The sequence below is a fragment of the Varanus komodoensis genome, unplaced genomic scaffold (assembly GCF_004798865.1).
Source record: "Varanus komodoensis strain SLA01 unplaced genomic scaffold, ASM479886v1 scaffold55, whole genome shotgun sequence".
NCBI classification, from domain to species: Eukaryota; Metazoa; Chordata; class Lepidosauria; order Squamata; family Varanidae; genus Varanus; species Varanus komodoensis.
The window spans coordinates 5,384,318-5,400,477 of record NW_025336157.1 but is presented as its reverse complement, the minus strand read 5'-3'; the positions used below and the strand labels follow the sequence as shown (position 1 = coordinate 5,400,477).

At 54.2% G+C, this 16,160-nt stretch overlaps 1 protein-coding gene across 5 annotated transcripts in view; it reads right to left on the bottom strand.

Moving 5' to 3' along the window:
* The window catches only part of CRTC2 (CREB regulated transcription coactivator 2), a 27,090-nt gene extending 11,582 nt beyond the window's left edge, over positions 1-15,508 (bottom strand). For 3 of the 5 annotated variants that reach the window (XM_044448425.1, XM_044448429.1, XM_044448428.1), the window contains exons 1-5: positions 15,053-15,507; positions 5,610-5,711; positions 4,499-4,615; positions 4,243-4,304; positions 1,780-1,848 (exon numbers count right to left, since the gene is read on the bottom strand). In XM_044448425.1, the coding sequence (XP_044304360.1) occupies positions 1,780-1,848; positions 4,243-4,304; positions 4,499-4,615; positions 5,610-5,711; positions 15,053-15,295 (593 nt within the window). In that variant the 5' untranslated portion in view covers positions 15,296-15,507. Of the gene's footprint in view, positions 1-1,779; positions 1,849-4,242; positions 4,305-4,498; positions 4,616-5,609; positions 5,712-15,052 lie in introns of all 5 variants that reach the window. The other 2 variants (XM_044448427.1, XM_044448426.1) reach the window with 2 other exon arrangements.
* Between the last annotated feature and the right edge of the window lie 652 nt (positions 15,509-16,160).

Here is a 16,160-nt window from a genome sequence, read left to right as displayed (position 1 = left end):
GGAGGGGAGGGGAGGGGAGGGGAGGGGAACTAGCCTGGTGGAAGCAGCAGGGGCGGCAAGGCAGAACGGTGCACTAAAAAATCTAAAGAGCTCATTCTGATGCTGGAGGAAGTGAATCGGCCCCGCCGGGCCAAGCAGAGCTTTCTCCAGAGCACGCAAGTCGGGTGGGACCCTTGCGCGCCTCCTCCGAGCCCCCACAGAGCCGCCTGAATGCCACCAGGCCAGGCGAGTGCAGACTGCAAGGCGGCCGGGGCCCGCTGGCACCCGCGGAAGGCCCGTGACGCGGCCACCTTCCCAGAGTGAAGCCACGCCGCTCCGTGCCCCAGTGGGAGAGTGCGCCCAGCAGCCACGTGAGAGCCCAGCTGCGGAAGAAGGACCGACAGTGACTGCGTTCTGTTTAAGATTAGCTCCTGGGGGGCCCATCCCAGGGTGGGTGTGACAGAAGGCAAGAGGGGCCAGAAGGACCAGTCTACTCTTATTGCCAGGAACTAAGCCTTAGGAGACACAGTCAGCCTTTTAAATTTGGGGGGGGGGGGGGGGCAAAAAAACCCGGAAAACCCCAAAAGGAGGGGGGGTGGGGGGGGGGGGGGGGGCGGGGGGGGGGGGGGTCCTAGAGGGCCCAATTTGCCTCACAGGCCAGGGGTAAATGGACAGTTCAACTCAAGACCTCTCGACACAGAAGTCAAGCCCTGCTGGGTTCGTGGGGTTTATTCCAAGAAGCAGGAGCAGTGGGAAGCTCTCCGGAGAATCCCAGGCAGCCGGGTGAGACTCCAGGCCTGAGATCCTGCAGACCCACATCACATGACAGGAAGGATCACTGCCTTCGGGCTTGGGATGGAGCTCTGGAACCAGCCAGATACTGGGGAAGGCTGACACTCCACCAAGCCGCCACGCTCAGAATGGGGGGGGGGGAGCAGAAGTCCCAGAGCTGCTGAAGACGATAGTCCAGTGGGGAGGCCTCAGAAAGCCAGCTCTGCGCTCTGCTGAAGTTCCCGTGGCAGAATGATTCATGCTAAATAAGAGGGCCAGTCAGTTTGAAAATCTCTTTTTCCTCTAAACAGACAGAACAGGGAACACGAGGCTGCCTCGCATCAGCTCCAACGACGAGGCTAAGCTAGATGAGCCAGTCTGGTTATTTTGGTTGCCACAGGTGAGCAAGAATTCCATGCAGGTGAGCAGACAAGCGGGGGGGCGGGGGAGAGACAGGTGCCATCTCTCCATCAGCCCACTCCATGGCACTTTTTTTTAAAATGGGCAGCTAGGTAGCAGAACCACTGTCTCTGTGCTGGCCGCCAATGGCAGGATGCCCGGCGCCCCAGCTGGCACGGAGGAACACACGGCTTGCCCCCTACCAAGCGAGCATTTGTGGGGGGAAGGAGAAGCAGGCTAAGAGGCTGCAGCCCCCTAATATACTGGTGTACAATCCCCATAATCCCTCACTGGTGGCTGGGCCTGCCCAGAGCCATGGGGAAAAGCTACCCCCAGGCCACCAAGTGCCCACTGCTGAGTGAAATGGGGAAGCCAGGGGACAGAATCGGGGCCCCCGCAAGCAAAGCACCACTTAGCTGCAGCCCCTCCCCACAGGTCTGCGCCGAGGCAAAGGTACCTCAGTGCACCTGAGGACACACCTGTGCTATTTGCACCTGACTCCCCCCCTCCCCGCAGACAGACAGACAGACAGACACACACACACATACCCTCTCTCCCAGGTGTGGCTAACACGGGACACGTGGCAGATAAAGGGGGTGGGGGAGAAACACCGCATCGAAAATGGCTCACCTGTTGAGCGCTGAGGGCAGTCTGATTAGGTGTCCTTTCTCCATGGGCAGGTTGCCCCAGGGCACGGTCCTTCACAGAGAAGAAGAGCAATGTCACTTCACGGCCGGGCAAAGGTGTGCACCGAAGGCATTTGTCGCTTGGCAGCATTGCGGAGAGGAAGGGGGGGGTGCAGCCAGGTGGAGGAGGAGAGGCCATGAAGGAGTTTAAGGGGAGACAAGGGAAACAGCAAACATCCCCCCCCGGCCCCCGCCGGCCAGCTTGTGCAGGGCTACACGTCCCATCACCCACCTGCCCCACCAGTATGTGCAAGACTACATTTCCCTCCATGCAACACGTGCAGGACTACAGCTCCCACCACCCCCAACCACGCAGGCCAGCGGAAGTGTAGCCCAGCACTTCAGGGAGGCTGGCAGAGGGCTGCTCTGGAGTCTGCAGGCCAGATCCAAAACTTGTGCTGTGAGTAAAGGCGGGAGATTCCGGATCGGTTGCCTGGGGCTCGGGGACTGGTTGCGGCAGGTGCAGGGGACTGCAACATGCAGAAGATGGGCTCCCAAGAGCCTGCTGTTCTAGCCACGTTTAAGGATCAAGTTTCTAGTTCTCATGGGTACAAAGCAGGGGGAAAAAAGCCCCAGCAGGACAGGTTGAGAAGCAAGGCTTCTGCCTTCCCCAGCGGCAACCAGTCCCATGTCTTAGCATCCTGCTAGCCAAAAACTCTTCCCATGGTCCAAATTGGGACACGGGGGTGGGGGGGGGACCACTTTGCCCCCAACTGAGAAAACATAAGTGGAAATATTTGGACCCGTACGTGGGTCCGGACCTCCAGCCCCCTCCCTACTTATTCCCTTCTCTCTGGGAAAAGCCACTCTCTCCAGCAAGCCTTTCACAATCCATCCAGGAGAGCACCATCATTTTTATGTGCACAGGTACAAGCAGGCTTAATCCTGCCCCCAGTTTCTTTCTCGGTGTCGTAATTCATTCTGCTCTTGGGGAACTGGGTCCCAAGTACAGAGTTCAATTACCTTTGAAGAAGCAGCCAATGACGAAACAAAGACCAGTGTTTTAGCCCTTAAGGTTGATAGATTATGTATTTCTAAAGCCTGTTGAGATATATTCTTAAAACACCTGACGAAGACTCAGAAGCCAAAAAGTTGGTTGAGCACCATGTTTGGGGGTGGGGGGAGACTTTAGCAGCCAATTCGGCACTTGGGCCTTTTCCCACAATGAACAAAAGCAGGCCTATTAATAGCAGCAGCTTATTATTTTGCATTATATAGCAATTTGCAAGTTCCAACTGTAGCCCAAAGCACCTCAAAGGCACCAGACCACAGAATTACAGAATTGGAAGACTCTGAGAAAGCTTGGCATTTTTTTTACCGGCTTTCTAGCAGTGTCTTAGCTACACTTTTCCCTCCGCTACCCCAACAAAACTTGCAACCAGGCCCAGTTACGGTGGTTGTTAGAAAGCTGTGCGGGCTTGGGGACAGGGGGAACGGACTGGAGAGACACGGGAAAGCCCATGCCACTGGGAACACCTCCAAAGCATGCAGCTTTTGGAACAGGGAATAAATGAGCGACTGTGCAGGACAAAGACCTGTGTAGCACAATGAACACTGTTTCTCTCGCCCACCGAAATTACCCAGAATGCCCTGGGGGGGGGAACCAGGCCAAGAAATGGTCCCAGATTATCCCAGGGACTCCACGGCTTAGAGCTGGGAGAGAAGTGCTGCATATACTACCTGGAAACTATCAGAGATGGAGGGGACACATCTGCAAGCTTGTACTTGGGACAGGCAGCCTCTCGCTGCTTGACCACACGGCTGGCCCTGGGCACAGGGTCAGCCCGAAAGTTAGTCGGCAGCTCTCCACGCCCTCTGGTTGGAGAGCCCTTGCCAGAATTGCGGGCCATAAGAGAACAGTATTCAGGGAGGAAGCCGGTTTTGAAAGTCCCTTCCTGTCTTAGGCAAAAAATAAAAGTCCTGCAGAGAAACAGGCTGTAAAGAATGGACTACGGCACTTCAGACTGGAGGATTGTTTGTTCGGATGTTTGCTTGGAAAGGCAGAGATGGACGGGACTAAAACCCTAAAACCTCAAGGAAGCGCCAAGGCTGCCGCCTGCAGCCACGACGTCGGGGATGGCGGAAGGAGCAGGTGGAGCGATGCAGCTACAGCCGGCCTTGCCTCCGCTCAGCCCGACTCACTGATACGGAGGGAGGAGGGCTCCACCCATGAAAACCAGCCCACTGCTGTACCAGCTTCTGGTGCACCCAAACCCACGGCAAATTTCATAGCAGGTCTCAACCCAGGACGTCAAGCTTGCAGGGGAGGTTTGATGCGAGAGCACTGGCTTCACTTCTCCACCTCCACTAAGCAAGGATGCGGGAATCTTTACGGAGCCTGGGAAAAGCAGCATGCGGTCGGACAGGTGGAGAAAACGCTTCGACCCTCAAAGAAAGGGGCCTTTACCTCCTCCAGCTCGGCTCAGCAGGAGGGGACAAGTACGCAGGGCTGTAGGGGGAGCTATCGATGTGAGAAAAGGGTTAAGGAAGACGCAGGCAGAGCTGGGGGGCTGCTGATGACAAAGCCCAGCTCCACAGATGGCCCCGGGCAGCAAGTGTGTGCTAATGCTCTTTAATCCCCCAGAGCTGGGAAGACCTGCCACCCCTCCCCTGGACCGGGGACAGAGCAGGCACGGGGGCCGCGAGGCGAGGCCAAAGGATATCTGGCGTATGCAGCGGCGCAGGGGAGACATCATCCGCCGGGGGTCCCGCTGCACCCGTTCCACCAGGCCGTGATGCCGTGTGCCACGGGCAGAATCCAGCGGTGAATGGAGCGGGCCCTGGACAGACACGGAAAGGGGGAAGGCAAAATTAAGAGGAGCGTCAAAACCCGGATCCGAAAGCACAGTGCGGGCGGTGGGAGGAAAACTCGATTCCGAGGCTCGGTGCTCAAGGAAACGGGAGGAATTTTTGGCTCACTTTTGCAGTGATAGGGAAGAAATCTCAGCATAGGGGCTACGCAGAAATCAGCGGGCTCAGTTTTACTGGGAAGGATCGGCTGGGGGGGGATGCTCCCCCATGAGGGTGTTCCCCCACCTGCACCACTCCCCTTCCTTTGTTCATTCCAGGAGTGGGGAGGAAAGTAAACCAAGGCAAAGCCCCCTACACAAACGTTGGGTGGTCCAAGGCTTCGCCGCGGGACGTGCACACACGTACGAGAGCCCACACAGGGAGCACTCAGCTCCGTTTATGATGTTTATCAGACACTCCAATGGGGCTGGCATGTTTTAAAAAAGGCACCCTTCTTGGAATTGCAAGCATTTCCCCCCGCCCCAACCCTAATCCAAATGGCCAGACCATTTCCACCCCCCCCCCACCAGCCTCTCTGTTTGGGAGGACAGGAGGTGCAGGGGAAACAAAAACTCAACAGATGCACAAGGAAGGCCACTTATCTCAGGCAAGCCCACCCACCAATCCTGCTCTTCCTGGGAACTCGGCAAAAGAGCCAGGCCGCCCTGTCACCAAGGGCAAGGCTGCGGGATCCACTGCAGGGCTTGTGTCTGCCTTGAACAGAAATTCAACAGGCCATATTTCACTCAGCATGCTGCTGGGAACGCAGCCCCTGTTGGATTCTTGCCTGAGTCCTGTTGAACTATGAGGCGGAGGGGGGGATCCCTGGACCTACTTTGGCAGAGGCTGCATAAAGGGTTTTTTCAGCCCAGTCGTGGAAAGGAATCCAAGTTCAGGAGAAGGACCCCTTGCCCCTTGCCCCAAGGCGGCATTCGAGCTGGCCCAAGCAGCCTTGACGTCTCCTTCGGCCCAGGCATGGGTTACCTGGAACTCAGAAGCTCCACTCCCGATCTGGTTGACGTTGGGTAGAGAGCCGCCATAGTACGGGCTTCGGCTGTGAGCTAAACGCAGCTTCTGGGCCTGCAACTGAGCCAGAGGAGAGAGCAAAAGGAAACCCTGTGAGTTTACAAACCTGCTCACCCAGATTCTTCCTTGACCGGCCCTGCATTTCAACGGGGCTTCAGAGCCGGCCAAGTGCGTTCGGCGTTAATGACCGCAGCAACGATCCTTCTGAGACCCTTGCAAAGCCGGGAGCTGGGGGAGAACGCCGCAGGGACCGCCAAACACCCAGAGCGGTCCTTCCGTACAAGAACAGAGCAGGCGTGCGCTGAACATTAAGTGACTGATTCTCCCTTTGCCCCCCGCAAGCTGACACTGAGCGTGCCGGCCACCTGACCCCCATGGACAGCACCCTCCGCTTCCTGCATTCCCTCAGGTGCCCCCATGTTCTCTTGCCAGGAGACCTTCCTGTCCGCAGGAAGCAGGAGAAGCTATGCCAACCCGTTAGTTAATGTTGACGAAGCAAAGAGTCTGATTTTTTGCGTACTTTGTCAGGCCAGGGAAGGGGACAGGAAGTGATGGACCGGGAAGGGCACTTCATCACCTTCTGCTCAGGAAGCACCATTAGGGAACAAATCCACCAGGGCAAAAGATGTCATGAGAGGCACTACTCCCAAATGCTCCGAAAGGAATAGGAAACGCTAGACGGAATCAAGGAGACCCAGCCTAGGGCTGTCATGGCTGCAGATTAGGCCTGGAGGGCCAAATCCACCCTTCTGCGGGGCCCACAGAGCCACATTCCCTTACCCAATGTGACAGCGTGGCCTAGCAGTTAAGGGTGCTATCTTCCAGCCCGTGCCCAGTTATGAAGCTCTCTGGGCGACTCTGGGGCACGCGCTGACTCGGCCGAACGTTATTTATCATTTCTCTATTCACGTAATTTCTATCCTGTCCAATCGCCAAGCCGCCCTAGACAATAAACAACAGTGGCGGATACGGGAGGACATGGTATCGAACAAAATAACAACACTTCACAAAATTAGGTAAAGCATTAGAAATGCATTCAAAACCCCATTTTTACAACTAAACAGCTAAAACCGGGCTGTACTACTAAGCCTACCCAAAAGCAACTGGCAATACCTATCTCACAGGACTGCTGTGGGTTTAAAATGAAGAGGAGTGTGTTAGCATTCCGGGTCCCTTGCAGGGAAAAAAGGCAAGCTGTACACAGAATAAATAAAATATAAACCCGGTCGTGCCCGTTTTGCCCTGTTGGTGCTTTCCAGGTTTCTGTGCATTTCCCACTCCCCCCAGCTTATAAAGGTGGAAATGCCTCCCCTAAGAACCAGTTCCCGGGAGCTGTTAAGCTCAAATGTCCGGGTATTTTTATGTTTTGGGCCCACCCAGCAGTGGGACACGGCCCCCGAAAAGCTGCTCAAAACGGTATTCAGCTCTTGGGCTGAAAGAGGGTCGATGCCACTGCCTTAAGGACGAACACTCTTCATCTGGCACAAACTTTTGTGGACACGATCCACGCCCCTTGGAGGTGAAACTACCAGGCCGGGAGGGCGGGGGGAGACACCAGCAACGCTTCACAAGGATCCCTCTAACTTCCAGCGTCCTGTCAAGCTGAGCAGGAAGGTTTCTCTCTTTCAGGGGTTACATCAACTGCAGTCTATGGAGGGAATGACTTGCTAAACCATCCCCTGGAAGAACAGGAGAACATGGGAAGCGTTTTGCGGCTTGCAAGTGAGAAGCAAAGGGGCGACTGGCATTCATCATAGGAACCCTGTCGCGTACAGAGGGGAAGACGCCTTCCAGCATGTGCAGCGATGCGCCTTTCTGGATGCAGGAGGACCCAGGTTTCAATCTGCGCGCCTCTGGGATGTATTACGGGCGGTTAGCACTCAGCAGTACCTTCCACATGGGCAGAAGCAGAAGGCGGCGGCAGGCTTCCTCTGCCGATGCTAACTCAGCACACGGGAAGACGTTAGGAGAAAAAGGCACTGGGGCTCACCTTTTCCTGAACTGAACCCTCCAGCGAGAAACTAGAAATTTACAGGTCCAGCTGTTGTCATCCTGTGCACAGAGGAGCCGGAGAGAGCCACACAGGATGGTGTCCTGCTGAGTCAGAGCATCAGTGTTGTTTCTGGCAGCGGCCCTCAGACAAGAATCATTCCTAGCCCTACCCGAGGATGCCGGGAATCGACCTTGAAGCCTCTGGGTTGCCAAGTCACTGCTGAGCTGGAGCCCCTCTCAGGGTGCGCTGCAAACGCACTCTGCGCATGCACTTAGTCATCCAAACTGGAATCGGGATTTAAAACGGGCACGCTCGGGGTCCAAACGAAGGCAGCTGAAAGCAGCTCCACCGCCATCCCACTACTGAAAGGTGAGATAAGCAGCCTTTGGTTTTCCAAAAGGGACTTGAAAAATACGGCCAATATATGGGCGTATATTTAACAAGGGAAAAGGTGGCAGAGTCTCTGCTTAGCGAGTGGACTCCAATCCCCAGCATCTCCAAGCATCTTTGTCTGAGATCCTGGAGAGCCACTACCCATGAGCATAACAGCACAGACACCCTCCAGATATTTTGGACTGCAATGCCTAGCAATCCTGATCGCTGGCCAGGAGGGTGGCTAAAAACCAGTGAACTGTAGAATTATTTTTTTTACAAATGTAAATCCATTTCCTGTTATTATTTTAACCAACTTCAATCAAGCACTGCATTTCTCCACAACTTAAGCCATCTAGTTACAATTGTAATGATAAGCTAATCCGACACTTCCAATCTCATAAAACCAAACCTGCCTACTAAACAAACATGATTGTTAATTTCAGTTTTTCATCTCATGAAATGGCTCTGTCCAGCCTAACAGCTTTTGCTTTCGGAAAGTTTTGGGCTTTCAGTTTCTGTGACTGAAATCACATGTGTGAAGAAAGAGGCTAGACAGGAATTCTGCTCTGTGGTGGTGGAGCTGGGCCAAGCCAGACAGAGGAATTGCTCAAGACAATACAGCAGGGGGAGTAAAAATAGATGTTTAGAATACCTTTTTACAATGCATTTTTAAAGATTAGATTTGGGGGGTTTTTTCCCAGCCTAGTGACTATGGAACCTTGCTTTGAGGCATCAGTCACGGCCATCTGTGTCTGCGTCTTGTTTTTTTGTGACGGCAAGGCAGGGCCAAGACAGGGTGAAGCAGCAAAGGAACGGCGCTGGAGAGGAGGAGGAAAAATTGTCCAGTGAGCACATTCCTGTAATTTCACACTGAGGCAGCAACCCTACGCTCCCATCCTATTGGGTGGGAAGCCTCACTGGAAGTTACTCCTGAGGAGACACGGACAGGAGATGCTGGTAACCTGAAAATATCACGAGTACTGGCCATAAGAAATAGCCTACACGGGAGTATTTAAAGGTATTTTCTCTGCAGGTTAAATGGGAAACACGCAAAATATATAGCCTGACGAAGACATGTGTACCATGCCTGTGAGAATGAAACATGGGACACAGAAATCTGTTTGGTATACCAATGTTCAAAAAATATATGAAAAAATGTCAGTGGGTAACTACTTAAGTCAGTGATCTAAGTCAGTGCTGATATAAAAATTTAAGCCTGTATTTTAAAAAAGCTGCATTGGCTGCTTTGGGGGTTATTTTATCACCCCAGAGTAAACTGCACTAGGCAGGCCAATGCAAGGTATGAAAAGACCTTTGTTGGACCAAAGGCTTCCCTTGCAGCAGGTTAGAATCAGCATAAGAATGGATTTCAGGTCTCAGCTAATGCAGGTAATTTCAGACAATCTTTCTTGCATTCTAGCAACAAAATTTGCACAACAGTTGCAATGAGTGTAAAACAATGGCTTGGCCCATAAACTTCAAGTCAGCCTAACAAAGCTTTCCCTAAATGGATTTCGGTTTTTGTTTATTTGTTTGGCCTGAGGGGCTTGCGACACTTCCTGGCTCTCAAAACAAACTTAAAATAACCTTTAGTTAACCTCATTTCATGCCCCAATATGTGTATGCTCTTTGGGGACTGGAAAGCACCTCACTGGCCTTTTGCCAGGCAGATTTCCGGGACATTTTATGCCCCAGGCATTGTTGGTTCCTGGAAAGAAAAATCTGAAAGGCAGCTGGCTGAAATTCGAGGGCACTAGAGGTCTAGATGGAAAGATCTACCAATGTATAAATTACAAAATGCAAGCCTTGGGTAAGGAAGTCACTAGAATCACAGATTCCTTTGATGTAAATCAGTCCACCCTGGCTTGGCCTGACAGGAGTTGAGCTCCGAGACATCGGAAGGGTTGGGGCGGATCATACGCACCTAGGCAGACCCATGGCCTAATGTGGTTTTAGCATCAAGGACAGGCATAGCTGGGCACCTGCCAAGGGCCCGTGTCACAACAGCCAATGTGAAACCGGAGAAGCGAGAGCGCGGATGGTGACAACGGCCAGGAGAAGGCCAACTCGCGGAGGAAGAGGGTGCGCTGAAAATGCCTTGCCCAAAACCGTGAAGATGCTCGGAGAGGCTGCCAGGTATAACACAACTCCTCACACTTCTACATGGGATTTAAAAAACTCCCACTCCCCAAAGGAGTTGGTCCAAGATGCTTTTTAAAAGCTCTGATTCATGCTCACCTGGTGTCCTCCTTGCTCCGTGCCAACCGGGCGGAAACTTCAGCGGGGCCATAAAGCCACCTCTTACCCAGTGAGTTAGGCAGCGGTGAAACCTGTGCGGAGGATCTTCCTGGCTCAGCAAACAGCCTGGCTGGCCCGAGAAGCAACTTCAGCGAAGGTCCAGTGTCAGCTGACACCGGGCCACCTTCCTCCACCGGCGGCAAAGCCCTGGCTTCGGGACAGATCGGTTTTGGAGTGCCCGAGGTTTGATCTCTGCCTCTGCCACGTTTATCTGCCTTGGGGATCACACATGCCACAAACCTTTCTGGAAGGACTGGTTTGGGACACACCCAGGATTGGCCCCTCGGGGCACAGAATTAGCAACCCTACCAAATCAGCTGCCCCTTGGTCCAGCTGAAAGTTAACCGGCTGTTTGCTGAGCACATACGGCGACCCTGGCACATCACTGTGGCACCGAGGAACAGAAGGGCCCACCGCAAAGCAAAACAAAACCTGATGGCACTCATGAGCCAGCCCTCCCCTAGAATCCTGAAGCAGGGGCAGGTTCAGAAGCCAATCCACCAAGAGGAAGAGATCTCACGCTGCATTTGAGAAGCAAGTCACTCGTTCTCAGGATTGCACAAAAATATTTGAAGGGGCAGCAGGAGCTGAACAGGAAAGGGGGTTACAATTCCTAGTTATCCACACCCTCATTTTGAGGAATACATTATATTTTATTATTTTATTAGTTAATTATTTTCCATACCACCCTACACCTGAAGTTCTCTTTTAGGAGGCAGCATGCATAGGACTCGGCAAATATTAATAATTATACGCTAGCTTTAAATTCTGAGCCATTAAGGTTTCTTCTGAGAACTCTGGCTAGCAGTTACTGAAAGGAAACGGGGATCCTCAATCAGGACAGGTTTCCATACAGTTCCTACTTGGTCACCTAGGGTGACCAGGCATTTCCCCTAGGTAACCAAGGTGGAAAGCTGACTTGGCACAAAAGGACAGGCAAACAGGTAGACAAGCAGGGCAGTCAATGTTGTTTTAAGATCGTAACCCGTTAGAGAAGCTGGAGTTCTTTCGCTCCAGCTTGGCAACATGCCCCACCAAACAGCAGAACGCCCTATGGAATCACGGAGGTGCCTTGCTGCTCAGTTCTGGGAACACCAATTCATTTTCGCCTCCTTTGCCTTTTGGCATTCTGAACTCAGAAGCCTTTGCCCCTTTCGTTAGTGGGAGGCATGTGGCGTGCGGTTTGCAAGGCATGCAGCAAGGGCCAAGGCAAGGGAAGCTGGAATGGAATGAGGGCCGTTGGTGGCACGAAGGCACGGACTGTTCTTAAAGAGAGAAATGGTTGATGTTTCACGGTTTTCTGGAAGGGAAGAAAGCTTTTCTTCCAGGTCAAATAATTGCAACCAGCTTCCCCAGTCTCAGTACCCCGCAGATGTCTTGTATCACAGCTCTCCCTAGCCCCAGCCCTTGAGAGTTGCAAATGGCTAAAGCTTATCGGAGGTGTGGTCCAAAAAATCCAGAGAGCAACACAGAGGGAAAAGGTGATTACAGGCTGTGTGCACCCCACACCTTCCCCCAAAAGGCCCCCCTTGGCAAAACCAAGGTGATTTGGTCATAGAAGTCAAACAAACAGAAGTGCATAAATGTGGGATGCGAATCTTGACGATGGTGTGGATAATTTGTATGTCTGTGGGTGGCGGGGGGCAGTCAAGGGGAAGGGGATATGCTGGCAGAGGACCACTGACGCATTTAAGCCTAGGTACACCAGTTGCTGGAATGCACAAGGAGCAAGGCAGAGCATTGGTCTACTCTAGCACAACCTTTCTAAAGTCCTCAGGAGCCTGACGGATGCCTTACCAGAATTCCCATCTTCTCTAAACACGTGTCCAGGACGGCCGGCTCCCACCAAGCAGTGCAAGATCAGGCTCTGTGATTGGGCAGGCAGTAAAAAGCCACTGGATGGAGGAGGCACGTTTACCCGGAAAGCCTGGCCTTGGGTGTCCCTGTATTCAGTTCTTGCTCCAAGCCGGGGGGGGGGGGGGCGGCGAACACGCATCGGAGGCTGTCCTCAGCCCCATCTGGCTCAGCTCTGGCCAGGCAATGCCAGCTAGACTCCCCACGACAGCCCCCTCGATCGCCTCTCTCTGGGACATTTTCTCATCCTTGGCCCTGACTAATTTTAACCCCTCTCCAGGGAACAAGTGTTCCCACCTCTTTCCCGTGGGAGATTGATCCAACACTGGCCAGATCAGCTGGAGAAGAGGAAGAGGGGGGTCGTCTCCTTGACACAGGGAATATCGGAAGCCAAGAGCGAGGCAGCCCCACCAGCATCTTTCAGAACAGACATTCCATTTTTAATGCCAACTGCTGAAACAATATTCTCAGATGCTCGCCACATTTCAGAGCTCCGAAACACAGACATCGCTACAGGCGGAACATCGGCGGGAGGAGAAAAAGCAGAGAACAAGTCACTCCGCGATACTGGCAGGAGGGTCAGCGTCTGCTGCCTAGGCCCAAGGACAGGCGAGACCCCTCCCTCTCTCTCCAGCAACAAAACAAGGGTAAGAGACGCAAACAGCAGGGCTGGAACACCAGCAGCTGCGGATCAGCTCAAGCCACTTTTCATGTGCGCAACCCAGAACGTGTGGGCGTAGAACATGCAAGAATGGGAGAAGTGTCCAAGGAACACACGATCACTGGCATGAAGTCCGATTTCCGCACACAAGGCTCCTGTTGGTTCTCTCCAGATAGGCTGCATCAGGCACCTTCGTCACTCTACCAGTGGCACCGCTCAGCTGAAACTGCCTCAGTACCACCACCTGCCCACGTCATGTAGACCAGTTAGCCCTAGGCCTGGTGCAACCAAAAGAAGGACTTGCACCGACGCTCACAGCCCAGAAGCCGAGTCCTGCAGAGCATTTCACCTCTATCGCCTACGCCGCCAGAAAGACATGTGCACACCCGTCCAGCCCACCCACCCACCGGATGACCTCCAGACTCCTTCCCTAAAAGGTGGCCTGATATATCACCTCTTCAAGGCCTAAGCCTTCCCATTCCCTTGTTCTCCCCCATCCCCGTCCTCAGTTCTCTGCTCTAAAGTGTAGCAATAAATAGTGAACCCTTCCCAAGCAGCCTCAACTTCTCCAACATCAAATTCTGTTTAACTACCGGAAAACCTCTTCCACAAAGTCCCTATGCTCTCATTTAGCTTCACCCCCTTTTCCAAACACTCCACTCAGAGTGGATTGCCCCCATTTCCCATTCTATAAGCACATTTTTACAGTGATGCCTCCATCTCCCCAAAGCAGATCCCCAACACCCCACTTGACCTATACTAACCCTTCCCTACAGCATCCCCGTTTTTCAGCATAAGATGTCACCTCCGGCTTCAGATTCTTCCTCCACTGCCCCCCCCCCACATCCAAAATAGCGCCCACAATACTTCATACACGCTTAAGTGAACAGCCTGTCATTCATTTGAACCCTTAGGTTCAAGATCATTCACTCTCACAGGACTCTTCTCACTACCTTCCTCCACTCACCCACATCCCAAGAACAGCCCTGCCTCTCTGCAAACTTCCCCCTCCTTACATTTTCAGTCTTGTATCTCCCCATCTTAATATATATCCTCAGCTTAGGCCACCCTTTTCTTCCCCAGCCCACCCCAGGTGCTCAACCCCTTCTTTCACCTGCTGGTGTTGCTGTTATGCTTTTATTTTTATCATGTTTTATCCCTGCATCCTGCCTTAGGAAGCCTCTCTCACTGAAAAACAGCCAAGATACATTCAATTAAATAAACAAACTAATAAGCCCTTCCCCCAAAACCTAACAGAAACCCCTCCCTATTATTTCACTCAGCCTAACCCCACCTCATTTACACTCACCAAACATTCACATTCCACCAACACAAACCCCACATTCCTTCATCTCACCCCCTTTATATCCTTAGAACCCCTCCTCCCATGAGTACAGACCAACCCCTCCATTCCTCCTCCATTTACCCCCCCAGTCTAAGCTTAGCCTCCCCCCCATGAATAACATTTATTTATTTATTCTCAATATTTATACACCACCCCATCCCATAAGCTCTGGGTGATTTTCCAGGAAACAATATCCCGTTACCTCAGTCTCACACTCTCTCCCATTGACATCCCAGGACATCCCGAGTCCTCCGTTCAGGCCCCTCAGCCCCTTCCCCGTTCACCCCAAGGTAAGCCCCCCCCCCCATAGCCTCAGCAGCCTCATTCTCGTGCCCCCTCGGCCCCTCCAACACAGCTCCCATTTATACTCTCGGTCCTCTCTGACACCTCCCAGCCCATCAGCCCCCTCCCAAAGGCCCCACAGCCCAAGGCCAGCCCGCTCCCGTTCCCCCAAGCGGCCCCCCCGCGCAAGCCCCGTGGCCTAGGTCACCCCCGCCACGGCTCTGCCCCCATTACCTGAGCCGCCCCCGCAGCCCCCCCCGCGGTTTACGCCCGTGGGCCCCAAGCAGCGCCCCGCTCGCTCCAGCCGGCTCCCCTCGCCCCTCCCCTCCCTGTAACGGCGCCCCATGACCTCACCAGCGGCTTGCCCAATCAAGGCCCCCCAGGGCCCCCCGAGGGGCTCCGCCATTGGCTCCCCCATTCCTTCCCTGCCCTCCCCCACCCCGCGCTGACCGGAAGTCGCGACCCCCCGCATAACTGCCCCTCACCGGAAGTCGGGACCCCATTCCTGCACAGCGCCCCCTCCCGGGCGGGCTCCACCGCTCCCCTCCCTCCCTCCGTCCTTCCGTCCGTCCGTCCGTCGCCGCTTCCCTTACCCGGGTGGTGCCCAGCTCCATCATCACCTCCTCGAAGGCCGCCGTCTCCTCGGCCTGCCGCTGCTTCTGCAGCGCGATCTTCTCGCTGAACTTGCGCGGGTTGGACGCCGCCACGGCTGCGGCCGCGGCCACGGCGCCTCCCGCCACCGCAGTGCCGCCGCCGCCGCCGCCGCCGCCCGACGAGGACGATGAGGAGGAGCTCGGCCCGGCTCCCGCCGCGGCCCCGGAGCCCGCCGCCGCCATCTTGGTCCGCCGCCGCCGCCGCCGCCTCCTCCTCCGCCGCCTCACAGCCCTCCCCTCACCCGCGAGAGGAGCGGCAGGGCCGCAGCCTGCCTTCCTCCTCACCGCGGCCTCGGCCAGGCGAGCGGGGAGCACGCCGGGAAGGCGAGTTTGTTTACCATTCCAACAAAATGGAGCGCGCAGCGAGGGGCCGGTGGAAGACTACAGCTCCCGGCCTATCCCACGCGGGTGCGGAGGAAGCGGGGGGCGCTCCGATCCGAAGGACGACGGGAAATGGAGTCCGCTCGCTCCTAAGGTACCGGCTGGCGTTGCAGAGCGGGGACTACCGCTCCCGGCGTGCCCCGTGCGTCCCTGCGCGCCTGGTGACCCCTCCCGCGGACGTTATGGGGAGTTTCCCCGTCTTGGGACAGTGGCGCATGCTGTAATTTGTGGGGCTGCGGGGGAGCTGGGAGCTCGTCTAGGTCACCCTTCTTTGCTAAGCGGGACCAGGCTCAGCGCTGGAATAGAGAAACGGATAATAAAGCAGATGTGCCCCGTGCCATGTACAGAGCGCCTGTCCTCTTAAACTTTTCCTCCATATATTACCATCTGCCTATATTACCTATTGCCTATATTACCATCTGCAGTTTTTCCATCTGCCTTTGCAGTAAAAGTCCGGAACAATATTACAACGCAACATAGACACCATACCAATAATTAAGTCGTCACTTAAATTGGAATCGTAGATTGCAAATTATAGTAATACGTTATTTGGATAACAAAAAAGAGTTAACGCCGTGCGAAGAGATAATCTTATCTGCTGTAACAGAACGACCCAAAAAGGCTTGCTTGTGGGATCATAAGACTTAGCAAGTTATCAGAGCAGTCC